The sequence below is a fragment of the Cryphonectria parasitica genome, assembly GCF_011745365.1.
Source record: "Cryphonectria parasitica EP155 unplaced genomic scaffold M406scaffold_8, whole genome shotgun sequence".
In the NCBI taxonomy this organism is placed as follows: Eukaryota; Fungi; Ascomycota; class Sordariomycetes; order Diaporthales; family Cryphonectriaceae; genus Cryphonectria; species Cryphonectria parasitica.
The window spans coordinates 106539-132033 of NW_024468916.1; the positions used below are offsets into that span (position 1 = coordinate 106539).

At 49.3% G+C, this 25495-nt stretch overlaps 9 protein-coding genes across 9 annotated transcripts; 5 read left to right on the top strand and 4 right to left on the bottom strand.

Annotated features, from left to right (window-relative positions):
* Nucleotides 1-560: 560 nt before the first annotated feature.
* M406DRAFT_221390 (uncharacterized protein) lies at nt 561-1445 on the top strand (the record flags this gene model as incomplete). The annotated part of the gene is made up of 2 exons (XM_040915592.1): nt 561-1165; nt 1223-1445. Coding segments are annotated over 2 exons (828 nt in total), but the record flags the coding sequence as incomplete, so codon positions are not given.
* Nucleotides 1446-3059: 1614 nt separating this feature from the next.
* M406DRAFT_333311 (S-adenosyl-L-methionine-dependent methyltransferase) lies at nt 3060-4534 on the bottom strand (the record flags this gene model as incomplete). Its single annotated transcript, XM_040920834.1, has 5 exons — nt 3060-3376; nt 3449-3915; nt 3994-4117; nt 4175-4301; nt 4352-4534. 5 exons carry the CDS (start codon nt 4532-4534, stop codon nt 3060-3062), a joined length of 1218 nt encoding a protein of 405 aa, XP_040772213.1.
* Nucleotides 4535-5186: 652 nt separating this feature from the next.
* M406DRAFT_342071 (cytochrome P450) lies at nt 5187-8409 on the top strand (the record flags this gene model as incomplete). The annotated part of the gene is made up of 5 exons (XM_040921733.1): nt 5187-5382; nt 5444-5603; nt 5646-5974; nt 6009-6817; nt 8371-8409. The coding sequence occupies 5 exons, from the start codon at nt 5187-5189 to the stop codon at nt 8407-8409; spliced, it is 1533 nt and encodes a 510-aa protein (XP_040772214.1).
* A 510-nt stretch (nt 8410-8919) lies between these two features.
* Nucleotides 8920-9992, top strand: M406DRAFT_52688 (uncharacterized protein; the record flags this gene model as incomplete). Its single annotated transcript, XM_040924487.1, has 2 exons — nt 8920-9467; nt 9566-9992. The coding sequence occupies 2 exons, from the start codon at nt 8920-8922 to the stop codon at nt 9990-9992; spliced, it is 975 nt and encodes a 324-aa protein (XP_040772215.1).
* Nucleotides 9993-10818: 826 nt separating this feature from the next.
* Nucleotides 10819-12515, bottom strand: M406DRAFT_357653 (Skp1-domain-containing protein). Its single transcript, XM_040923738.1, has 3 exons — nt 11886-12515; nt 11556-11824; nt 10819-11470 (listed from the first exon to the last, which is right to left on the bottom strand). Exons 1-3 carry the CDS (start codon nt 12472-12474, stop codon nt 11294-11296), a joined length of 1035 nt encoding a protein of 344 aa, XP_040772216.1. The 5' UTR covers nt 12475-12515; the 3' UTR covers nt 10819-11293.
* A 2026-nt stretch (nt 12516-14541) lies between these two features.
* Nucleotides 14542-15570, top strand: M406DRAFT_266964 (uncharacterized protein; the record flags this gene model as incomplete). Its single annotated transcript, XM_040917844.1, has 1 exon — nt 14542-15570. A coding segment is annotated over one exon (1029 nt), but the record flags the coding sequence as incomplete, so codon positions are not given.
* Nucleotides 15571-17119: 1549 nt separating this feature from the next.
* M406DRAFT_265200 (cytochrome P450) lies at nt 17120-19028 on the bottom strand (the record flags this gene model as incomplete). Its single annotated transcript, XM_040917716.1, has 8 exons — nt 17120-17276; nt 17335-17495; nt 17571-17681; nt 17741-18070; nt 18127-18333; nt 18389-18650; nt 18710-18770; nt 18830-19028. 8 exons carry the CDS (start codon nt 19026-19028, stop codon nt 17120-17122), a joined length of 1488 nt encoding a protein of 495 aa, XP_040772218.1.
* Nucleotides 19029-20104: 1076 nt separating this feature from the next.
* On the top strand, nt 20105-21677 carry M406DRAFT_65720 (uncharacterized protein; the record flags this gene model as incomplete). Its single annotated transcript, XM_040924944.1, has 10 exons — nt 20105-20190; nt 20257-20383; nt 20466-20484; nt 20556-20710; nt 20774-20786; nt 20848-21004; nt 21057-21146; nt 21204-21237; nt 21300-21517; nt 21599-21677. The coding sequence occupies 10 exons, from the start codon at nt 20105-20107 to the stop codon at nt 21675-21677; spliced, it is 978 nt and encodes a 325-aa protein (XP_040772219.1).
* Nucleotides 21678-21744: 67 nt separating this feature from the next.
* On the bottom strand, nt 21745-23583 carry M406DRAFT_100360 (uncharacterized protein; the record flags this gene model as incomplete). Its single annotated transcript, XM_040914907.1, has 4 exons — nt 21745-22099; nt 22161-22845; nt 22939-23430; nt 23517-23583. 4 exons carry the CDS (start codon nt 23581-23583, stop codon nt 21865-21867), a joined length of 1479 nt encoding a protein of 492 aa, XP_040772220.1. The 3' UTR covers nt 21745-21864.
* Nucleotides 23584-25495: the final 1912 nt, after the last annotated feature.

Sequence of the window (25495 nt, forward strand, 5' to 3'; positions counted from 1 at the left end):
GGCCTGCAGTGGGGATATTAAGGGGTTTCGGACTGAGGATCGATCATTATGAATGATGCAGAAAGTCCTCCATACTGTTACTCCGCTGCTATCGCATAATAGTAGTTGACTGCAGTGAGCAGCCAAGCGGATCACCTTCCGGACTAACCCTGGGTGCACGAGTTCTTTTAGTTCAGGGGACACAATTTTGTCTATGTTGGTACGTATGGGCCATTGAATGGATTTGCCAGAAAATCTTCATTGAATCCCAGTCTGACCTCATAAGTCGGTGTCAGATAACTGAGAGCCACTGTTCAAGGCTGGCAATCATTACCGGATATGGCTCAGAGACGGGAGTGGATGGGTATCAGGGCTTACCTGTAGGCGGGGGCACAAAAGTTTGCCCTTTCCACAGGTCCTTCCTTGTGTTCTTCTTGAATCCAAGCACGGGGCCTCTGACTCTTGAGGACTTCGCATCTTACACCCTCTACAACCAGACCGTGGCCTGAAGCCAGAGGAGACTTCGAACCATGACTTACTACTATCCGGACACGTCCGAAACACGCGATCCCCTCATAGTATCAACTGTTTTTGGGGTGCTCGCCTTTCTCAGTTTCATCGGCCGCCTATACGCCATTTACCTGCGCAACGATCGACCCAAGGTCGAAGAGTGGTTTATCTTCGCGGCCCTATGTTTGACCTACGTCTCCCTCGGCCTGCAATGGGCGTGCGTTACTCTCGGCGGAACAGGTCGCCACATCACCGACGTCGAAGCCATCGACCCCAACTCGGTCATCCTCACCCTCAAACTCATCATACCATTTGAGGCGTTATACGGCATAACTATTATGCTTATCAAGTTCGGAGTACTGAGTTTCTATGGGAGGATGTTTGCGCTCACGAGTTGGTTCAAGCTAAGCCTGCGAATCACGGCCGCCACGGTATTCCTCTGGATGGCTTCGATCGTGCTGGAGACTTTCTTACTATGCCGTCCACTGGCATATAACTGGGATACAAGTATCGAAGGTGTATGTGGGGACCGAAACGCCGCGTATGTGATTGCCGGCGTGATGAATATGATAACGGACTTCATGGTGCTGCTTTTGCCTGTGCCAGCGATTTGGCAGCTGAAGATGCCAACAGGCCAGAAGGTTGGCTTGGTTGGAGTGTTCAGCATGGGTGTCCTGTATGGCCTCCTTCTATCCAATCCTATGCACGTATTTCAAGACTGACACAAATTTAGTATCACCGCCATCTCCATTGTCCGCTTGCATTCGCTCATCACCATATCGTTCACCGATCCTACGTGGACGTTGCCAATGGGTCTCCTGTGGACAGTCCTGGAGCCTGAATTAGCCATCATCAATGCCAACCTTCCATTCATGCGCCGCTTCCTCGCCCAAATCATCCCGAAGGCCTTTTCCTTATCTCGAAGCTCAAGAGGATATCCGACTAAGGGTAGCAGGCGTGTCGATTTTGAACAGATCCCCGAGAATGGTAATGGCTTCATGCTGCGAACCATCGGTGGCGGCTTTGTTCATAGAAGTGCCGCAGCTGTAGGCACTGGAAACTCACAGAATCCCTCTACTCTACAAAGCTTTGATGGGAAGGGCATTGTGCAAGAGCGGTCGGTGCAGGTGGAGTTCGAGAGGGCGTCTGACGAAGAGATGATATCTAAACCTGGGAGCGCATTCTGAAAGATCACGAAGGACTTCTCACTTGATACTTGAACATGGTATCGCAGTGACCAACGTGTTGGACCCCAGCACAAGGAGGACAGGTGGATTCTGAGCATTTGTAATATTATAATGGAGCCAACTGCTTCCATCTTTTCTTCTGATAGACAGCAACAAGAAACATATAATGGAAAGAAAACTAAAGGGGCGAGCTAGAGAATTAGAAGTCGATTTCAACTGATTATGGTGAATATAATACAGAGAGGACAGAGTCCGTCAACCTGGCGAGTGTGCTCTCGTATGAAACGAGTGGTGTGAAGAATGGTGCGTAAAAGTGGCCGTTATAAACGAGTGGGTCGAGGTGTTGGTTTTGGTTTTCTTCCTTTCTAGGTAAATATTCCGAAACCTGATAACCCGTTTTCATGTGCATGTTTGGTAGTAAGCTGTCACTTAGCGGATTCATGCTGACAGTGCAGGTTGTCAGTATATGCTTATACTCCGGGAGAGTGAGTACCTTTGGAAGCCAGTAATAGCAATAATCAGGCTATTCAACTTAGAAAGTCCGAATTCGAGGGTAGACTGCTGATCAGTATGGAAACGACAAGTGGCTAGATGGTGTCCTATTACTTGAGATAATCTGGCTGGGAGATTGCCTCTGGGTATAGCATATCGAACGCGTTCCAGGAGTCCTCTACTTCTGCTTTGTTTGGAGCTTGGTGGCCATGATGAATCCCCAGGTGGGACGCTGACAGGACTATACTGGAGTATCTGGCTCGTCCCGTATTAGAGCAGCCATGACAACGATGAATTACTGTCCTCCACCTCATCGGGCCTTTGTACATCATCCAATGTTGTCAAATATCTCGTGAACATAGGACTCGATGTGGCGTCCCGAGCCTATAACGACTACACCCTTTTGATGAAGGAAGCGGATGCTGGCATCGAACCTAGCCAGCGACATCGACAATGCTGGTGAGCTCATAGGCATTCTTGTAGTTATTTATTCATGGATCCGCAAGTCAAAGGACGAGCGCAGGGAGTGAATCGACACTATCGTTGTCAAATGGCTGTCCTATTTTGCTGGTATGGGCAAGCTCTTCATATTCGCGCGTGCATCAAGAGACCTTTGCCATAGATGTCCAGGACGGCATGATAGTGCGAGCACCGCTCACAAACTGTATCTCTGGGGGGGAAGAAAAAAAAAAAAAAAAAAAAGCCTCTACCTATCTGAGCTACGGAAAGCGAACTAAGGAAAGATTAGCGAGGAGAGGTGTCGTCTGAAATTGTCTAAACAATGCAGGTGTATGCCAGGCAAGCAGTGGCAAGTGCGTAGTCACAGGCGCTCGTACGTATCATGCCGGCCTTTGTGTGTGACTAAATCTGGATCCCAGATCAATCTTGCTGCTACTGAGGCACAGCAATAACAAGGCAGTTGTGGCTCTCGGGAGCATATTCCCAGATGTTCTGGATCTTAAACCCAGCTTTTTCGAGTAAAGTTGTCCACTGGGCAGCCGTACGCTCCCATGCAGCCAGACAGGTCATCATAGAAATGTCTAGATTTGTCGCTCGCCACGCAGCACCCCGTTCAGGAAACACAATCTCATCGACTAAGAGGTAAGAAGAGCCTGTTTTCATGGCGCCCTTCAGGTTTTTCAGAATCTCCTCGCACTTGTGATCAGGCCAGTCGTGGAGGATACAACTGAGATAGTACGCAGAGGCACCTGTTTGGTGGCATCAGCAGGCGTTCTTGTAACATTCAGTGCATCTGAAAGAAGTAGTACTGTGCTACACACCTTTGATTGGCTGCGGTGTAAAGAAATCATAGGCCATAGCTTCGATGCCCTGGAATCCTGGCAAGGGGCTCGTCTTCACTTGGTCAATGATGAATGGCTGGTCCTGGAGGATGATTCGCCCTTTGAAGTCAGGATACTTATGCTGAAGGGCAATGCACTGGTGTCCCATCGCGCCACCGACGTCAACAAAAACGGGTATCGTATTGTCTGTGTTTTGTAGTGATGACAGGATCTCCTTCCGGAAGTCCATCCCATCGAGAAAGCTGGGCTGCCCCTCTCTCATTGTTGCCATCCAAGGCAGGAAGAATTTCATGTACTCGGGATGGGCTTTCAACCAAGGGAAGGGGTTCATCTCCGTCTTGTGTCCAAGATGCCAAGGTGCATGGTTCGGATCGGAAGGATTCTTATATCCATTTTCACGGAGGAACTGTGGAATGGCGACGAAAGATGGATGGATCATCTCGAAGCTGAGAGGAGCAGTCAGTCAAAGTTGAGGTCATCTCCACCCTCTTACCCCAAAAGAGCGTAAGAAACATGAAGCTTACAAGTAGCCTGTCCCCGATTCCCCTATAAGGGTTGTCGGGGCTTTCGTGATGTAATTGGCCCTGTACGAATCATCGCCAAGCTGGGAGATCATTTCCTGAGATTGGTAGTACCGCAGCAAGCGCTCTATATTGAGATTGAGACAACAATCAACATCGGGTGGCGTTCGGCAGAGAGACCTACTCATCAAGACCGGGTCGGCCTGGGTCTTCTTTGATAGCTCAGCATTGGTCATAGCAACAGCGTGAGAAGCAAAAATACTGAATATTCCCTTCTCTACACCAACCCGGGCAAGTGCGAGTTCCAATGTCTAACACCAAATTAACGGTATGTTAGATAAACAGGATGATCTTTACTGACGGTATTGTTCAGGCGGTGTGTCGTGTCTCCCGCTGACTCCATGGCACGGCTGAGTTTCCGGCCCGCCTCGCGCAGCCGTCGGCGAAGCACATCGTCTTCAAGCTGCAGGACGAGGTCCGGGTTTGCTACGAGAGCATCAAGCTTTTCAGCGAAAGAAGCAGCGTCTTGCAGGTTGAACTCCATAACTATAAAACCACTGTCCAACGTTATACTAGTGGTTGCCCTATCGTTTGGGGAGTTGCAATGAAGAAACTTGAGGCAATTTTGAACAGATGAAGAGAGGAGAGATTCCAAACAGCATTTTGTCCAGGATTTACTAGTATTTATGGCGCAGTGTCGGTGATGCTGCGGGGCCTCGTAGTCATATTAGCCCGTGCCGAGGATCACAAAGGACGCCTCGTAGACCTTCCTTTGCCCGTCATTGTCAACGACCAGGGTCCACTTCTTAGAGACAAAGAACAGCCTGGGTTCAAGGGATCGTTACTCTACATTTTCTATCGCGTTTCCAAAGTTTTGGTCCGGGTCAGCCTCCAATCCTACACAAGGGGCGGAGGGTTCACTGGGGGCGATACAATATTGCAATAGATCCTTACTTAGAGCATATCATCCAACATCACTAAGTACCTTAACCCTGTCCCAACCGCATGCACCCTTGATGGGGAATAATAAAGGAGTTTGGTACGAGTAAAATAAGTTGAATCAAGAACACTGGACGTTAACTCACTGATTGACTTGGGCATTGCACCAGAGTATGTGCTCGGCTGAGGTCCCATCGGCGCTCTAGTTTTGATATTCATATTCCACGTGCCCTAGCTCGTCTGTCGTTGAAACTGGAATGGCTCTTACTATAACAATTATTGCGTTGGCAACCGCGGTGTTTGGGCTTCTCACAACACTCATCTACACTAAATTGCACTTCAAGCGGTTTGAGGAATATCGTGGCATCCCTCAGCTGCGACAATCCTTGATTTTGGGAAATCTGAAGACTATATATGACTATACACTGTATGGAGAACGCGATCGCCACCTTGGTATGCTCGTTCCACAGCCCCCCGTCTTCACATCTATTTCCTAGTTCTAACGGTGTGCCAGACCACGGTTTTACCGAGATGCTGGAGGCTCTCGGACGGCCTCAGTTGATGCTCGTTGATATCTGGCCACTCAGATCTCCCTTGCTCGTCGTAGGCAGCCAGGAGATTGCCGAGCAGCTTTGCAGACCAACAAACCTTTTCCCTTGGGGCTCACCAAAATGGCCAGGGACCGCGGCAGGCCTTGGGAGGCTTATTGGCGGCAGCTCAATGCTGACAGCTGGAGGCAAGGAATGGCTTGTTCTTAGGAAAAAAAACAACCCAGCATTCTCACACCAACGAGTACTGGTATCGGTACCGACAATCATCGACAAAGTAGAGATATTCATTGATAAGCTCGATCAACACATGTTTACCGGCGACGAGTTTTCCCTATTGGCGCTTTGTGCTGATCTCGCCCTTGATGTAATTGGTCAGGTGGTTTTAGGCATTGACCTCGACGCCCAACTCCAGCGCCCGAGCAAGCTTGCCCGCGACTTCCTCGAACTTATGAGCACATACGACGGCCTTCTCACCGTGATTTCCCAGCTGGATGGTGCCTGTTGTTGAAATGAAACGCCGGAGCCTAGAAGAGTCAGTCGACAATTCTCTAGCTGAGCACATTCGGCAAAAATTTAAAGCGAATTCGACGGAAGCTCTGCGCCAAAACCACAGCGTCCTTTCTCAACGGCTTCAGGATATTCCTGCCCTGGATCCCTTGATAGTCGCCGAGATATCGGACCAACTCAAGACTTTTCTCCTCGCCGGCCGCGATACAACTGGGATCACGCTCGCCTGGGCACTCTATGAGCTCTCGCGTACACCCGGCGCCCTACGACCCGTACGTCTCGAGGCTGACGCTGTCCTCGGGCCAGGTACAGACTTGGTCACCATACGCACCACCCTAGGCAGTGATCGTCGCGATTTGTTAGGACGGATGCCCTTCACGCACGCCGTCATCCGCCAGACACTGCGTCTACATCCACCAGGGGGTGCCATGCGATACAGTGATAAGCATAATGGCTTGACGGTGTGTAACGCGACTACTGGGCAGACCCACTGCCTGGATGGGCTCGCCATTTATCTGTGCGAACCTGTGATCCATCGAGACGTTGCTGTTTATGGAGATTCCGCCAACGTCTTTGTCCCGGAGCGATGGGCAGCGTTGGGTGCTGCTGCTAAGATTCCTCCATCAGCATGGAGGCCATTCGAAAGGGGCCCAAGGGCTTGCATCGGGCAGGAGTTGGCCATGCTGGAGGTGTGCCTTGTCCTCGCACTGGTGTGCAGGAGGTATGACTTTGTCAAAGTGGGCCTGGGCAGAAATTTGTTGGGTGCAAAGGGTGAGGAAGTACTGGATGAGAGGACAGGGCAGTTCAAGGCGGCAAGCGAGATGTACAAAGTACGTTATGGTGATGTGAATACTTATCATTCCCGGAAATAAACTTGTGAACTGACCCTCGCTTTGCAGGTATTGAAAATGACAGCTCATCCTGCCGATGGGGTAATCATCAAAGTGAGAGCTGCAAGCGCTTCCACATGGAGGTCATATTTATGAAACAGTTATTGGGGTAGTGATTTTGATGTTCGCAACTAAGTACTAAACATGATATTATATATGAGCTTTTGAAAATGAAAATCTGATTCTTGGAGTGTTGCAGACCCTCCTCCCGCCCCTGAACCCCGCCAAGGCTTACAAAACGAGGTTCCAAGGCTTGAAAAGACGTAAGCTTGAACAATTTCCAGTAACTGGAAGAACAACTGGAACAGGGCAACTATAAATTCACAGAATTTAGAAAGTCACAGTTGTAACCTCGTTCTACGCATAATTACCAAGAGAAACAAGCGTTGAATTTTGTCTTCACAACCCGTGAAAAGCATCGAGCTCGTCACTAACACTTCTGAACCCAAGTTAAGTTCGCTCATAGTTACCCTCCACTTTCATCATCATGCCACTCACTGGCTTGGGCGTTACTTGCCGTGTCTGCTGTATATATCATGTCAATTAGAGAACACAAGTAGGACACGAAAGCTCTTAATCAAGCTCGAATATACTGGGTACATCTTGTGAGCCACTTGGAAGAATCCCTTCTCATCCATTATCGGCTGCCCGCTTGCATTCAGCGTGAGCCCACCAATACACACCTGAGCAATTTCGTATATATTTGCGCATACTCAAACATCACGCATCAAATACACTCTCACCTTTACATTAAATCAAACGCTTTAGCAACAAGCGCGAGGACTAGCCTCACCTCCAACAGGGCCAGTTCTTGGCCAATGCAGTTTCGGGGACCCCTTTCTAATGCTCTCCTTGATCAGGACATCGGCATAAGGTATACAGTTGATGAGATCCCGGCCAACCGGTGACAGAAGTGCAGTGCGTACGTTGAAGGGGCAGTGTCTGGGGGTATTGATTTAGCAGACCCTTCGAATAAGTGTTGTGTTAGCGAGCTACACAGCATAGAGTAGGAGGAGATGTTGATAAATCGGGAAGGGGAACAGGAAAGCCGAAGAAGTACTCGGGTGGCCATTCTGTTTTCCCGAGCGAATGAATTGGTGAACATGTTGCAGGTGTCCCAGCAGAAGAGACGGTTTCAGCTGTGGAAAGGTTGCAAATTGATAAAATCTCTTGTAACAGAGCCCTCTGTAGAGGTAAGTGCCCTACAGCACGACTACCGTAACGGCCACTCGCTGTACTAGCGTCACGTCGACTCGGCATACGCAGAACGAGAGGTTTTGGGTACCTTATATCACGGGCGGTGCGTGGTTATTTCTAAAAAGGTATATTCAGCCTTGATATTGAATCTTCGGAGGGGTCAGCATGAAATGAAGGAGAAGCAGATGTCAGATCAGACGCACACGAGGGCGGTGGGGGTTCGTTAACGTGTTGGTTCACATGCACGCCACTACCTCGAAAGTACTAAGGTACCCCCACTCCCTCCCCCCTCCCAGCCCCTTCAAGTCGCAGCACAGCCTTTATTGATCCTCTGATACAAGCACGAAAGTACAATATTCATGTTCGCCACTTATCTCATAAAAGAAGTGCCTTGAATGGCTCTCTTTCAAAGTGATCTAGGACATAACGGATGTGCTGCTATCTAAGCTCTTCGGTCTGAAAGCTGGATACATGGTACACGTTCATTACCATCAAAAAGATTCATCATTCTTCAATCTTCTGTCGTCAGTCTAAGTATTGCTTGTACTATATTGCAATAGCTTCACTGCTAATGAACACTCGCACCCGTGCTTGACTACTTAATTAGGTAAGTACCTAGGATTGTTTTCGTATTCAAGGACTGGGCACCGCTAGGATAATTAATGTGAGAGATCAAGCCAGTGCAAACACATATGCTCCTCTGGGGAGTACCACATCATGCCATAGTACACGCATTCGCCTAGCTGTTGGTGTAGCAGTACTTACTACAGCTGCAGCAAAATCATGGTGGCAGTGGAGCAACCCAAGGTTTCAGTGGAGTCTATGTTTGAGTTGGGTACTTTTTTATGTTTCATCGGGGTCCGGTTCCACCTCAGCTTTTCAATGCGTCCGACCTCCTGCTTGTGCTTGGCATCGATGCTGCCCAACTATCAAGGCTTTGCGGACCGGGTTCCGGAACAACTAAGAGCGTGAGCTCAGCTGTAGGCCTCCTATTCAACTCGCGCCGAGTTGGGACACCATGGCAGGTCAAGAACACTCCATCGAATGCGGGCCTTCAAATACAAAGCCGCACAGCTTTCATCTTCAGCCGAATTGCTGTTACAATGCTGGCATACCTGTTCATCGATATTATGACCTCCTTGCCACCACCTGATCTGGTCATGGTCCGGGCCGATAAGGGGGCTCTGTTTCCGGCGAATGGCTTGAGAATTGAGGACATCATCTTCCGTGTCGCGGCGACAATCTCGTACTGGGTCACAACTGGCATCGTCCTTCTAGCGATGAATAATGTGGGCGCTATCATTGCGGTGCTAACAGGCCTCAGTAGGCCAGGCGACTGTCCGCCTCCCTTAGGTCCGTTCACGGAAGGGTATACTGTTCGGCGCTTTTGGGGGTAAGTCCGAACTGCTGTCTATATGAACTGCCAAGAATACTTGTTCAGTCATGATCGATAGCGATTCTGCCTTTGCTAACATTTAACATAAAATGTAGTATCAGTTGGCATCAGATGCTCCGCTCATTTCTGACAGGGCATGCTGATTTAATTATTAACAAAACTCTACCCTTTTTACCACGCCACTCAGCAGCTGATCGATATATACGCTTGACGCTTGCTTTTCTTATCTCCGGTCTAATACACAGGCGCGGTGATCAGGCTCAGGGTGTGCCCGATGCTGAAAATGGGGCTTTAGCCTTCTTTCTTTCACATGCTGCTATCATTATGCTGGAGGATTGCGTTGGGCATGTTCTTGCCGCGTTGCTGCCCAGGCGCATTTGTTATGTGATGGGATATCTCTGGGTTCTCGCTTTCTTTGCCTGGACTAGTCCAACCTACATGTACCCTGGCATGAGACTTGGGTTTGATGGGACGGCCTTGCTTCCAATCCGCGTGATTGGGCCTTACTTGAGCAGGTCATAGATAATGATGAGTAATAGTGTCCAGAACGAGATTCATGTGCCGACAAGCCTTAACAAGAATTGCATCAAGCATCGTAGTTAGAGTCCGAGTTGTTATGAATTGAAGAAAAGGAATGCAAAGAGCTAAAAGAAAAAGTGTGCCAGTCCGTAGAAAATGTCATATGCTTCTCACTGGGCACTGCACTTACTGCAATGCCATTTCTAGCCTTCTTCGTTCGTTCCTTCCAAAAGGATGCAAGTGGCTGTAGGGAAAGTGTAAATTCCTCTCCTTGCTCCAAGGAGAGTGTGAACGCTCTGGATAAAGAATGCGCCGGACCAGCAAAATACATACGCGAGAGGTTGTATTTTAAATCAGCTGTTGACTGCGAAGGAGTGAGAGATGCCGTTCGTCCGCTCTCATTTTGAAACGGGTCTTATCTTTCCTCTTTTTTTTGGGGGGGGGGGGGGGCGCTGGTCGGATCATTTGCTCATCTCACGATCCTATTGTGGCCAGGCTGCTAGCAACTCTCTTTGGGAGTTGGGCCTCTAGGGTCGGTCTGAGAAGGCCCTGCGAAGTAGTGTTTCCCACACTGTCGATATGTGTGCCTTCGCTCACCGACAATCGTTCCATGGTCGAAAGCGCATGTCCGATCTAGCATTGTTCGTACAACCGGCTTGACTGCAAAGACGTGCCTTATGCCAATTTGTGGAATGATGATCCCCTAAGTTGTGAATATTTGGTGGTTTGACTTAGTCTTGTTTGTGATTCTTCTGTCGCTTTCAGCATTCAACATTCTAGACTTGAAGACTTCATACGTATATGGACCTCGTCACCTGCCCACCTGTTTGTCCAGTAAAATCTTCATTATACTAAGCTATCAACCGTCATGAAAGGCTGAACCAGGGCCTAAATTGTATTATGGGAGAAAGAAATCCATGAACCTTCTTTCTTCCGCCTTTTTATCTCGAAAATGCGTCAGGCTCGAGGGCCTGCAGATCCCGTGTTTCGAGAATAGCGAGTCTGTCAGACATTCTACCCTCGTGTACCTCTTCGAGCCTAAATACTGCTGTGGACATTCCGCCTCGTCGCCCTAGCTTTAGAATTCGCGGCGTAACTCGCTTCCTCATCCGCTTCGCCCACTCCTTGATTTCTGTTGCTCTGGTATGAAGCGATTGGTAATGCACAGTGTGATGAGGAGTGGGCCATATACGCGGGCCCTGCACCATATATATCCTGCATCGTTCTTTTCTTCAGCCTGTTCCTTGTTCCTATAATTTAGAGAGCCCGGCACCACACACGGACTATTCATCCGACTGATATAGTTATCTATCTTCTGACCATTCATTCTCCAGACGTATCTGCTCCTCTTCCTCAGGCGTGAAGTCGTTGGTTATGTTGAATGTTTCGCGAATTTCTTCAGGTGTTTTGCCTTTGATGAGATTCGCGATCGCCTTGCAACCACCGTTCAAGAGTTGTTCGATGTCAAGGTAATTGGCGGCCTGTGTTGCTCAACTCAGCCATACGCACCAAAGCGAAACGGTATTAGACAGCCGCCCAAGGCAACAAAGATCTTGGCGGACGTACAAGAACAATTTCAAACAATATGTCTGTGTCAATATCGAAGTAATTCCGATCCCACTCGTCCACACCGGGGCTGTTGATGTTATAGCTTGCGACGCTGTGAATATTGGTGTTATCCGCATCATGCGCGTGGTATTCACACCACTCGAGGACCTTCCGAAGAACCGGCTCCGTCACGCTTGGGAGTGGGATAAGTTCCCTAGCGATGATCTTCTTACCAAAGTATGTACACAAGTGTTTGATGAGGACAGAACACTCGACAGCTTTCTGATCTGCAGCGTTGTTAGCGGCCAGCGGCGACTGAGGGGTGTTTTCTTTGCAGCTTTCACTTGCCAGCCTCAACGACGACCAAATCGTTAGTGACAAGTCTCACCGTGCCAGTGTCACGGTCGCCGCCATTTGGAAGTCGCTGGTCAAATCCAGAATGCCCCACCAGAGTGACAAGTCGCTCTTCTATCTCTTTACGAGCCAGTCCTCCTATGAACGTAGATGTTGTAATCGGTCTCTCATAGAGAAATGCGGGCAGGTCTTGATAAGCAGAGGCTTCGAGGGCGATGCGCAATGGAGTTTCCAGGAGGTTTCCGTAAACCTCGCGGGTAAAACCCGACACTTCCGTACCGCCAGGCTCAAGCGAGACGATGAACTCAATGAAGGCATTGCTTGTGCCGATCTCTATCATCGCTTCTTCGTGATGCTTGTCCACCAGCTCCGAAACAGCATCTACCAGCAGGGGAGCTATCTCCTTGAAAAGCTCGTTGTGCCAGAAGACGAAATGCAAGGTGTAGACGTCGTAAATCGATTTCTTGCCTTCATCCAATTCGCGCTTGATCCAGTGACGATTGAGATATCTGAAGACATGATCGATGATCTGGGCAGCATTTGTATAATGGGCGCACTCGTCGAGGTAGCGATTCAGGAGCATGTGACCGGAAAGTGACTTGAAACGTTGTCTGATTGTGCCAAGGTACTGATGAAGGTAGTTTTTCAAAAACAGGTATAGCTCTTCGCCTACCAGGTGAGCTGAATTTGTTTTTGGTCAACGGTAAAGCCGTAGGTGGGAGAGAGAGAGAGAGAGAGAGAGAGAGAGCGTGCGACACTTGTTGACGTACCTCCTCGGTGCGACGAGCTGCTCAGCGTATTTCCGGCGTTTAAGCCTTTCTGTGACGTGCAATACTTGTGCACGGCCCTTGACTGCATTTCAGCACCTGGGAAGGCCCAATTCGTTCAAGGATGGGGCAAACTCACGTATACAGCCCCACAAGCGACGGAATATCAGTACCCCAGGTGGGCTCAAACATGATGCGATCGAGACCATTCTCGATATAATGCCACCTAATGGCTACTATTAGGAGAATGCACACCTCCCGCGGGCGAATACATGCTCACACTGCTTCAGAGTCGCCGTAGTCGACGCCCGGGGGCATTTGCAGGACAGCTTCCTCACCAGCCTGCGATTCTCCTGGCCACTGAGAGGCCATGGTGACTCTTTGGTTTGCCGATTGCAAGGAGGCGTCTTTGAGATGAATGGAGGAAAATCCTGGATTATATCCTGCTTGGAAGAAGTCAAGAGGAAGAAATTCTTTCAGAGGTTCCAGTTCAGCAGCGGCGACAAGGTCCTTGAAGTACTCAAACAGGAACCTCAGCCAAGAAACGCGCTACAAATCGACAGGAGCTGGACCAGTCGTTGTGCATCTGGGATGGTGAGTTTCCAGTGCGAATATGTCGAATAAGCGCCGGATAATGCGGGAAACGCGGTCACCTGTAATGGAGAGGGGAAGGGACCAATCAAACTTCTCAGAAGTGACCACTGAGGCTCGTACTTGCCTTGTATTACTTACTCGACGCTAGTGGGGGAGGCTATGCTGGGCTGTGTGCTGCAGCAGTGGCTGAGACGGCAGGAAGGTTGTTGTCATCCATGGCTGGAGCGGCTTAGCGCCGCCCCTGCATCACAGCATCTTCTCTGCCGAGTTCTTCACGACGAGCTTTGATTTCTCAGCTGCTTGCTCATTTCAAGGCTTTGGTACTCTAGGTTCAATCATACGTTTAACTTTGTGTACATCTAGCCATAGTATTAGAAGTTACGACTTCCGTCAAGAGCCCGGCCGAGCAATGGATTCACTGTCCGCTGTTATCGGTCCTGCTGCCGTGGTCTTGCAATTTATCAAACACGCTGGCAAGGCTTGCCGATTCGTCAACGCTTTCTGCGAGAATAACTATGACGACTTTTATGAAGGCGTCTTCCACGAGCTGACAAGGCATTTCCTCACATTCTCACACCATTTCAAAACCCAACAACAAGCCGCTAGGTTCAACACACGCTCTTCTCTGAGCCAAGAGGTAGGTCGGATGCGAATGTGGGGGTGCAATGATTAAGTACAGAGGACCATTTTTCTGACTCTATTTGATTCAGGCGCAGCTGGATCGGTTGATTGCAAAATGTCAAGCCGACTCCACATATCTGAGGGATACTCTATATCAGATCGCCATAGATGAAGAGATCAAAGACCGCAACGCCTACCTTGATGAGCGAGCTCAGAAGGTCAAGAAATTCTGGAATCAGCCCGAGATCGACCGCCTGCTCGCTAAGCTCGATGACTATGAGAAGCAGCTAGTGAAAGGCACCCTGGCCTGCCTCTCGACCCGTCTGAGCGCCGTCGACCTCGAGAATAGCATCACAATCGGGAGTGGCTATCGTACTCATGGCAAGATTATGGAAATTTTGGCTGTTGTCGCCAACGTTTTGGATCCTTCAACCAAGCGCGCAAACGACCAGGGTTGGCAGCAAGGGACTAAACTCCCAGTCAACAGTAATAGTGTTGCCACGTCTAATCTACACCATCAATCCGAGATGGCACTGGCCGCCGTCGTGACGTTCCAGAGCGGGGAAACGAAGTTCTTAACGATGGCGGGTATTCATAGCAATGCCCGCCATCCCTCCAGCGAACAGCAGATCATCATGACTCTGCGAGATACGGATCATATCGTTGTAATGGACGATTTCAGATCTGTTCAAGATCTGGTGCTCGACAGTCTGTATTTTCGTCAGTGTCATGAGCGTCTCAACACGGTAAGGGTTGCCCACCACGAGACTTATGAGTGGGTTTTCTGTCCCCCCGAAGCCGACAAGCCTTGGGCACCATTCGTCGAGTGGCTCGAACGCGGCAACGGCTGCTATTATATAAGTGGCAAGCCCGGTTCCGGGAAGTCTACGTTGATGAAGTTCGTGGTCTCGCACCAGCGCACCAGCGCTGCACTCGAGAGTTGGGCAGGCGGAACCCCCATTAGAGCCTCGTTCTTCTTTTGGAACCTGGGTTCGCCCCTGCAGAAGTCTTCGGACGGCTTGCTCCGCGGACTTCTTAATGATTTGCTCACGCAGCTGCGGAGCCTAATATCCGTCGTCATGCCAGATCTCTGGCAAAGGGCTGCCGTGGCCGGTGCCAGTCTCGACAAGTTCTCTTTGGACGAGCTAAAAAGATGGATTCGGAAGCTCCTGTCCCAAGACACTACATCGCTAAAATTCTTCATCGTCATCGATGGCATTGATGAATTTGAGGGTGATCATGACGAACTAGTGGAGCTGATCCGTGACGTTGTCAAGAATAAGAATGTCAAGGTCCTCCTCTCTAGTCGGCCTACCACTTTTTCTGAAGAGTCATTCAGGGACTGCCCGGTTCTGCGCTTGCATGATCTCACCAGGGGGGACATACAGAAGTATGCAGGAGATTACTTGTCTGGAAAACTGAGGCAACGGCACGGAGCTCAATGGGCAGCCCTGATTGACGAAATTACAGACAGGTCGCACGGCGTCTTTCTTTGGGTCGTACTGGTCGTTCGATCACTGAGAGAAGGGCTTATCGATGGTGATTCCATCAAGGAAATGGGTCAGCGACTGGATGAGTTGCCAAGGGACCTTAAAGCGCTATATGACCACATGATCCGAAACCTTTCGCCCAGATACCAGCAGCAAGCGTCCGAGATGTTCCAGCTCCTGCTCAAGGCTCAACAAGTACAGTCTTCTGCCGGGTACCCTCTGTTAATTCAGCTCTCATTCTGCGACGATGATCCAGAGGACGTCTTGTCTTTGCCGATAGGGCCCCTCGACATCAGTCACTATAACGACAAATGCGAACAATTTGGCAACCGCATCCGCAGCCGGAGTCGTGGGCTTATCGAAAGCCGCGAGTGGCAAACGAACCGCATCAGTGGCATCAACCAGGACGTCATCTCCTTCCTTTGTGTAGACTTCATCCACCGCACCGTGGTTGAGTTTCTCCGCTTGCCTGAGGTCTGGAACGAGCTGATCAGCCTCACATCCACTGGGGGAGAGAAGTACGAACCTAGTCTCCAGTTATTCCGCTCCTGCGTCCTCATGTGCAAAACGCTTCCGACACCGAGAGGAATTGACACGGAAATAAGCATCCTTTGGCACATGATGGACCGAGGACTCGTCTACGCTTCCTTGGCAGAAGATTCTGGGAATCCGGTTCCGCCTGAGCACCTTAGACAACTCGATACTGTGCTCAAGAGGCACTGGGTAGACATCATGAAATGTTTCTCACGGAACGGATCTTGCGACATGCAGGGCCACTGGGTGAGAGGCTATACGATCGATCCGCAGAGACAGCATATCCTCAATCCGGACAATTTCGCTTCGGTAGCCTTGTTCCACGGACTTGAGCACTATCTTATCAGCGAACTTGCTGATTCTCACAGCGTTGCCTCGATGGATACTACACGACTCCTCGTCGACGCCTTGCAATACGTCGGCGCTCCACCATGGAACACGCAAGCTATCGAGTTCAACGGGAGTCTTACAAACGAAGCAGCTATGTTCCAGGATCGGGAAGTTGTGTTACGGCCGCGGTGGCTGAACATAGCCATCCGGCTGGTCCAAGCAGAAGGCACAGATCCCAACAAACCAGTCACAGGCAACACCAGTGCATGGAGTCTAATGCTCTCGTACGTAATGGCGGCGTCAGGGACACAGCGTGCTAAGCAGAGCTTTCATCGAGACCTGGGGCCTCAGGGATTCGCCAACCTTTTCTCAAAACTCCTGGCTGAGTTCATCAAGCAGGGCGCGGATCTATACCTCTGTACAGCGGCTGGGGTGGAGCCAGCATGGAAGCTCATCGAGCAGCTATTCTCGGAGGAAGCTACTAGTTCTTCACAATGTCTGGACCCATGGGCCCATCAACCAGTGGTGCCAAAAGAAACTCAAGTCGCGAGGATGCGAGATTATTTCAAGTCTCTTGTGGCGGAAAGAAAGTAAAAGTACAGAGTTGTCAAGAACCCCAATACTCAATAAATTCAGTCAAACTGATACTAGTTACCAGAGGTTTGTGTTGATCTTTCAATATTGCATTTCGGGATACCTTCCTCATGGTGCACTGGATGAATAAGCCCGATGATGCGCGCAGATTGCGGCAGAGTAAGGAAGACTAGAGTCAGATCCGATCAATGTACATAAGTCCTACTATAAGAAATGATTTTATTTATGCTTTCCTCTCCGTCATTGCCAGAATATAGTCTTGTACCTGAAGTGAGAGGGCATCAAATGCAAGGCTGTCCTACTTCACATTCTTTACTACCACCTTCACATGATCGGCGTTTCTACATGTTCCGTAATCTCTCCACTTCATGGTCTCCGTATCGGTATTGTATAGTTCCATGTCCATCAAGCCGAAGAAATTGGAAAGACACGTGTAGAGTTCAAGATATGCAATACTGAAAATGATCTGTTCAGCCTTGAGGTTGAAACAGGGGAGTTATTCGGGAGACTCACTTGAACCCTATACATGACCGCGGACCTTTTGAGAATGGAACATGCCATTTTTCCAGAGCACCTGCTTCAGGTCCCAGCCATCTCTCGGGGATGAAACTTCTGGGGTCTTTATAAATCTCGGCGTTGTAGTGGATCAACCGTGGGCATACAGAAACGATCGACTGCAACACTTAGTCAACAAGGAAAGGAAGGAGAGCAGAAAAAAAGTCTTTTTCTTCCGAATGGAGGCGACAAACCTTAGGTGGGATAAATGTGCCGCCCACGTAGGCGCCACCTTTGGGGACGACTCGAGGCAGGTTTCCGGGGATGGGAGTGGACACTCTGAGAGATTCCTTGATCACGGCTGTCTGCATAAAGAATTAGCTCATCAAACCTGCAAATTGAAGACGAGTTTGGCAATACTTACTAGATAAGGCAGGTTCCGGACGTTCTGGAATTCCAGCATTCCCTTGGTATTTCTCGGCACGGTATCAAGTTCTTCACGAAGCCTCTTGAGCTTATCTGCGTGAGTCAAAAGGTAATATGTAGAACAGCTCAAAGCATAGCTAGTTGTGTCTGTGCCGGCAAAGCAGAAGATGAAAGCTTCATCAACCAAACTCTCATGGGTAGGAACTTTGTATCCCTTAGCCACGTTCGGCCGTAGCAGGAGGTCGAAAATGGTATGCCGACCATCTTCAGCGCAGTAGACTCCTAATTCGTGTCGATCAGCCACTTCCTGAATCCAGTTGTCACAATCCTAAGGAGGCATGTTAGAGACTTGCCATCTTCTCAGAGCCCACCAGGAAGACTCACAAGTCGAAATTGAACATAACCTTTGGCAACAATGTTTGCCCAACTCAGGGGCAATTTCAAGGCAATGCGATTGAGGACAGGCAAGTGCTTCATAGTTTGGACCCTGTCGGAGAAGGTGTCCATACTCTCCAGGAAGGGCGGCGTCGCGTCGTCGGACTCGATCAGGTTCATGCTCTTGTTGAAGAGAACTCGAGTAATTGTATCGACCTTGACAATTGATGTCAGCGTGCTATTTGAACTGCATGGAGACATGGCATAGTACCGTGACGCAGCGGTAGGCCTGTTGAATATCCCAAGGTGTACCCTTCTGCAAAGACTCCTGGGCTCTCCGTAGACCCTTTTCGACAATCTCAGAGACAAATGGCGCCAATTTCTCAATTTTCTGTTTAGCAAAAATACTTTTGATAATGTCATATCGTTCCTTATGTTCTGCAGGATTGGTAAACATGAGTAACGAGTGCTTCACACCAAAAGTCTCGTAGAACCCAGGATCCTTGAGATATTTTGTTCCATTTCCGTATACTCTTGAAGTGTAGATTAGCCTTGAAAATGCATCTGGATTAGTGGGAGAAACAACACTTACTCTTGATAGTACGTCATGTCCTTGACATGGACGTGATTCGGTGCAATTCTCACAACAGGACCTTCCGTGGGGATTAGACTGGTGATCAAATTCCGGATAGATGGATCGCTCGCCACATACCATACTTCTCATGAAGCTTTGGATATTCTTTGACATAGTTGCCATCAAGAATGACATCTTGGTAGAACTCGTACCAACCCGTGATGGCAGCCAGACGAGGACCAGGAACTTGGCAGAGTCGATGAAACCATAATCTCCAGGCAATTCCAGCAAGCACATAGACGGCCAGGAAAATGCCAACTTGGACCACAAAGGCCATGAAGTCGTACCTAGGGGTCAGTATCATGATCATAATCTGATCTCAGGATGTAATGTATGCGCACGTATGTGTTTGTGAATGTGTGGGCTTAGAAGCTGGTGTATGCCAGATCTTGGAAAACTTCGACCGTCAAGACCAAGTGTCTTCAACGTCTCTGCATGTAACATCGCACCTGAGCATGACTACTATGTAGAACCCTTGCTCAGCTGAACTGTGGGACATGACTCATCTGCGATAGCCACTCTACTTTCCTGCTTATGATGATCACGGAACTCTGGAAGAAATTATATCCAAAAGTCCTCTACTTTCTACTATCAAAGCCGCTATTGCAATCCTTCTGCAGACTAACTGCATGCCACGCATAGTGCTTGCAATTGATTCCTCATGCGTACCTATCACAATTGACGAGGCTGACAACATTCTCAGGTTGAGAGATTTCCACTAATAAGTCAATATCCTGTGGAGATTTGGGCTGAATGTATGGGTCACTGATTATGCAAGCCTTACTCAGGGCTCTGAGATAAGCTGCGGGTAGATGGGGACAAGTGTGTGGGAGAAGCCTCCGGAGTAAGACTCCTAGATCGCATGCAAGATGTTCCTGGTTATGAACTATGTGCTAGCAGAGTCACACAACATAAGCAAATGAGCGGTATATGGACAACGCATCTGGTCAATCAGCCCTGAGGTTGGAACAAAGGTGAATTTAAAGAGGGGTGGTGTAGTGCGGGTATGTTTTCTTGTGTTCCCTTCTCCCCCTTCCAAAATAGCTGAGAGACAACCCCATATCTCTTCGTTTTAGTCCTCTTGCCCACCAGGTTCTCCATTCAGCCTAGAAGCCCATCCAGTGCCTGTCACGGGCAATCTACTCAATGGCTTCTCCTTTCAAGATCACGCCGCTCTTTAAAATCGCAGCAGGTGTCACAAGCACCTTGCACAAGCTCACTACTCATATGAAGGGCTCTCCGAGTCCGAAGCATGAGACCCTCAAGGCAACAAGGGAACCAGCGGCGCTGGAGACAACACACTTGCCAGAGTCTCACGATCTGTACACAGTAAACTCTGTGCACCTGCCTGACATGTTCGCATCCATCATGTCAGTTGACCCGCCTGTGAACAAGCATCATGAAAAGGTCAAGCGGGAGGCGGAAACATGGATCATCAAGTAATGTGGCTATCTTGTAACGCATTGGGACTTCATACTAATTACGTTTTGTACATTGATTTCTAGGACGCTGAAACTCAAGGAGGAAGAAGCAAGGAAAATTCCAAAGATGGACCTCGCTTATGTGGCATCAATTTGGGTTCCGGACGCAGACGAAGAAGGGCTCCGCATGGTAGTGGATTGGTTGTATTGGGTATTTATTGATCTCCTGAGTTCTCAAGTAATTTCTTTTTCTTTTCTTTTTATACAAACAATCTCTAACCCTTAACATTCAGATATTTTTTTTTGATGATCGTAAGTGGAATCGCCATATGTAAGTATTCAACTATTGTCTACAGAGTGTGGCTCACCATATGAGTAATCAGAATTCGACGAAGGCCATCTTAAAGATGACCCCAAAGGAGCCAAAGAGGAAATTTCTGCTACCTTGTCAATCATGACTAGTAATCAGGCATTTATTGCGGTCGATGAATATCCACTCAGGCATGTTTTCCAGTCAACATGGACGCGTTTTCAAACGGTAAATTTATACCTTCCTACGGCTACATCCAGCGCTCTTTTATTCACATGAAGCTGTAATCAGAGAACATCTCCAGGTATTCTGCAACTCCACCTCCCTGTTCCTCCAATATTGTGGCGCTGCTAAGATACTTCCAGCCCTCCAAAAAAGATGGGTGAAGTCCTTAACAGAGTATTGCGACGGTCTTCTCGGCCAGGTCACAGCTGTACACGACACACGGGAGTTGAATACTGATGAGTACATGACCTACCGACGACTGTCGATAGGGGCCTTTCCGTGTCATGAACTTGTCGAGTATGAGCCTTATATATTGGCAAATCGCCTCTGAGGCTGACCTCTCTTGTAGATACGCCCACGGCTTCGAGATTCCACAAGTGGTGGCCGACAATGATTCTGTCAAGGTGTGTCGCACGATTTCGACGGATCTAGTCTGGCTGTAAGTGAATATATCTCGGAAACAAAATGTGCATCATAAGATGTTAATGGTCTCTAGCCAAAACGACGTCTTGTCATACCGAAAAGATCTGGTAACTTGATATAAAGATGGTGCTCTTTTTCTTCCTTCGTTGTTCTAACGCACCGTACACAGATACAAGGCGTCAAGCACAACATTATCCACGTCTTGCGAAATCAGAACTTGTCTGAACAACAGGCCATTGACGAAATTGGGGAGATGTTAGATGAGCGCTACAGGGAGTGGTATCGTGCCCTGGCTGAGATGCCGATCTGGGGGGAGAAGGTGGACAGAGATGTGCTAAAATACATCTGGGGCTGCCAGGCTGTTGCACTGGGAAATTTGCACTGGAGGTAAGTCTTCACTGCTAACAATGAAGTTTCGCAAACCCCCAGAATTACGCTCTTACTCACGATTGTTGTCTCAAAATCCAGCTACAAGACTGGACGGTATCTGGGGGCGGAGGGTGAGCAGATTCGCACGACACGCATCATGACCATTCCCAATCTCTAAACACTTAGGCATGATTTTGAGAAATCCTTAGTTGGTAGATCCAAACTCACTTCGATCCAAACAGAACGTGTTTGTAATCCTTTTTTGGTGTCATTGCCCAGATCTAACCTGCAAACATATTGAACAAGGAACACAACGCTTGGATGTTAATAATACACCCTTTGTTTCTAAGCCTAGTATCATCTAGTTACAGTTTAAACTTTTCCAACTGGCGCAGCCGCTTTCCAAAGCGATTGAAAATAATCGGCAATGGGATCATGAGTATGCACAAGAATCCCAACAAAGAATTGCCCCAGCCTAGGCCCAATGCGTTGTACATGGGCGTTCCGGCGAGGGGCAGAAGGGCGCCAACAAGACTGCGCAGTTCAGTATTGGCAGCCATTGCCGAAGCTGCATACATTGGATAGCAATCGACAAGGTATCTGTTGACTGAATGAGTTTTTACCTGACCAGTCCCATTGAGTGCTGGTGGAATGAACTTACGTGTTAATGGGAAGGAAAATACCCATGATGCCGAAACCGAAAGGAACCAAGCTGAGGATAGCTGACATCCAGTGCACTTTATACTCGGCGCACCAACCGTACCAGAAGAAAGTGATAGGCAACGCCCAGGAGAACCAGATGGCGAGCCAGAGTCTCATCTCGGGCTCAAATTCGCCATCTCTCTTCTTGGCGAGCCGAATCACAGATTTGTCCGAGTAGAGGGTGATGACGAGCCACCCAATGGTTGTGCCAGTTCCAAGTCCCAGATAGACGAGACCAGTCAGACCGATGTTGAAACCGTACGTGTCCTCGAAAACGGTAGGAATTGTGGTAAAGAGCAGGTAGAGGGTGCCGTAAGCGAAAGACATGTAGAGACTCAAAAGAAACACGATAGGGGACAAGAACAACATCTTGATGGGTCGAACGAGACCATTGAACAAGATCTGACCCCTGGAGAGCTTGTGCGCCTCGGCACTATCGTAGCAGCTCCTCAGGTCGTCCCTACCAAATTGCTTCTTCAACTTGTTGACCTTGTTTTGCATGAGAACACGATGACTTGTTTCCTTGTTGAGAATCTCGATCAGAGTCGTCAATAGAACCCCGACGATGAGGACGATCCAGAAATCCCATCTCCACCCCAAGGTCTCGGCAACGAAGCCTCCTATGAGCGGACCGATAGTAGGGCCTGCAGTATTACCTTGTTAGTGCTCGTCGCCGTCAAGAGCCTATAGGCATACCATACAGCCGAAGAAGAAGACAATACAAGAGGATTACTGACCGAAGAGTGGACCAAGAACCCACATTCCCATGGCAAAACCTCTTTGCTCTGGACGAAACAGGTCTGCGATGACGCCTCCGCCAAGGGTCATGCAGCCTGAGCCACCAACACCGGAGAAGAAACGAAAGACGATGAGTGCGCCGATGTTGGGAGCGAGAGCACACCCGATCTGCCAGCTACAAAAAAAGATATTCGCAGCTGTCAGTACTGGTCGCCTCCCGTATATCTCAGAGAGCGGCGCCAGGAACATAGGACCAATCACGTAGCCGAGCAGATAAATGCTAACCGTCATTGCTCCTACAATGGCGTTGGGCTCGTCGAATTCAAGCATGAGGCTTGAAATTCCCGGCGAGAGGATGGAGGAAGCAAAGGGCGTCACCAGGGTGATACCCGAAAGCAGACCCACGAGCAGCCACTTCTTGAACTCTGGGAAGTTGAGTGGCATTTCTGGGTCATCCTGCCCATCCCAACCCACGATGCCGGCGTCGAGGTCTGATTCGGGGATGGGATCATGCTTGAGACCCTCACCCTTGTCGCCCTTACGACTCAGCCGGCTGAAGACCCGTGATACCTTGGACCGAAGGCTGTGTTGGGTTTCGATCCTTCGGATGCTCTCAATATCAGCAACCTGTGTGGGTTGGACATGCCCAAGAAAAAGTTAGCTACATCACTTGCGACGTCTGGAGGCGCGTACGCGTCGTCTTTGTGGAGTACAGACTCTGCTCAGCTGGAGGTCGAGTTCGTGCCCAGCCACTATCTCCTCTGCCTCTTCATGCTCGAGGTCTGGCTCGCCGTGGTCTGTTTTGTCTGAGTGATATCCGTCGCCATCGTCCCTGTCGGCATTCCTCTGTTTCTTCTCCGGATCTTGAGCCTCATTTTGCTGCTGTGGTGGAGAGCTTACAGCTGGAGCGGTGATCTTGTCATAGTCGACTTCGGTACTAGTTGATCCTGTGAGCGATTGTCTGTGGGACACTGTGGCAGAGGTTTCAGCAGCCTCTTCTATCCTGATTTTTTCGTCGTTCTCATCCGTCATCCTGTTTGTTACTGATCCGCTGCTGGTTCTATCGTGTATGTTGATACTTTCGTATCGAGATCAGGTAATTACGAGGTAAGCCCTTGGTAAAAAACACAGCTGAAGATGAATGATTGAACAATAGTCAGTCAACATGAAATGGGGGGGGGGGGAGAAGATAAAGGATATTGAGAGCGCGGCCGACGGCAAGAAAACAAATCTCACAACAAGGCACTTGAAATCGTTCGGAGATAGGGGAAGAGAGAAAAGAGAATGTGTGTGAGAGGAAGAGAGTAAGACAGTACTGCACAGTCACTTGGATTTTGCAAGCCAGCAGTAAGCCGGCAATTCAGGCAGCCTCTTGAGAAGTAGGCGAGCACAACCTGGATCAGCACGTGCAAGCCAAGTAAACAGCCAAAACACTGCGAAAGGGCGCACGAGAGAGCTAGTACATTACTCATCCAGATGGCTTCGATTAATCCCTACCTTGCCTCCAAATCCCTCCAAGCCACCGGTTGCCCACAGCGGAAATAGCGGTCTTAAAGGGTCGTAGCTGAGGAATCAAAGTCCTGTAGCTGCGGCGCCTCATATCATTTCCGGCGCCCCTGTTGGCGGCAACTTGCTGCTGCAGAAGAGCTGAGACTAGTCTGGGAATAAGTCTTCCACACCTCGCAACCCGGCTTCGGCAATCGATTGAAGCGCCGACCCGGGGCAAGGAGGCAGGAGATCCTTCCTGGATCCCTCCGTTCTGCCGTCTGACGAGGTCATTCAAAGCACATGCATGGTAGGTAAGATTCTGGAAGCTGTGGAACCGGATGGGCGACAGGGAGAGATGGGAAGAGAGATGGGCCGGGGGGCGAGGGGGGGGCCAGGGGGGGGGGCGAACATTGCTGTTCTTGTTGCGCTCACGAGTAAGCCTCCATTCAGCTGCTTCTCTCTCTTTTCAGGAAAGACAAAGGAGCTGTAAACATCCTTCTCGTGGATGTCGCCAAGTCGGACTAATGTTGACACCCGCCTTGCCAACCTTGTAGTCCCTCAACAACGAACGGCATTTGACCATCCAGATTTCTGGGGAAGGGTTTGTAGTGGGTCTTCCGCTACTCATGGACATGAAGGACAGTACTATGCTAGTAGGTATAATAGTAGGAAGCAGTACGATGCTTTGTTGGTTGGCACCGAAGTATGTCATTCATCTTCGTAGTTTCACTTGGACTGCGGTTTCTCAACGGTCAAGACTCCAAGAGCATCCTACTGCGTCGTCTCGGGGTCGAGGCTAACTCGTACGAAACTGCTTAGATACAGCGCCCGCGAAGATACTTCGCCATACTAGTGACGTGGAGTAACTACCAGGCCGACAGCAAAGAAAAGAAACGGGGTGGAAATGATCTTAATACTATTTATCTACATGCAGGTACTTTGATACAGTAGCTGCAGTTACTACTCACATTTATTTGCACGGACGGAGCAAGCCTGGAGGCCAGCAATGCCGCTCCATACCCCACTCTGCACGTCCTCCTGATGCATCGACGTACGCAATTGGGTCAG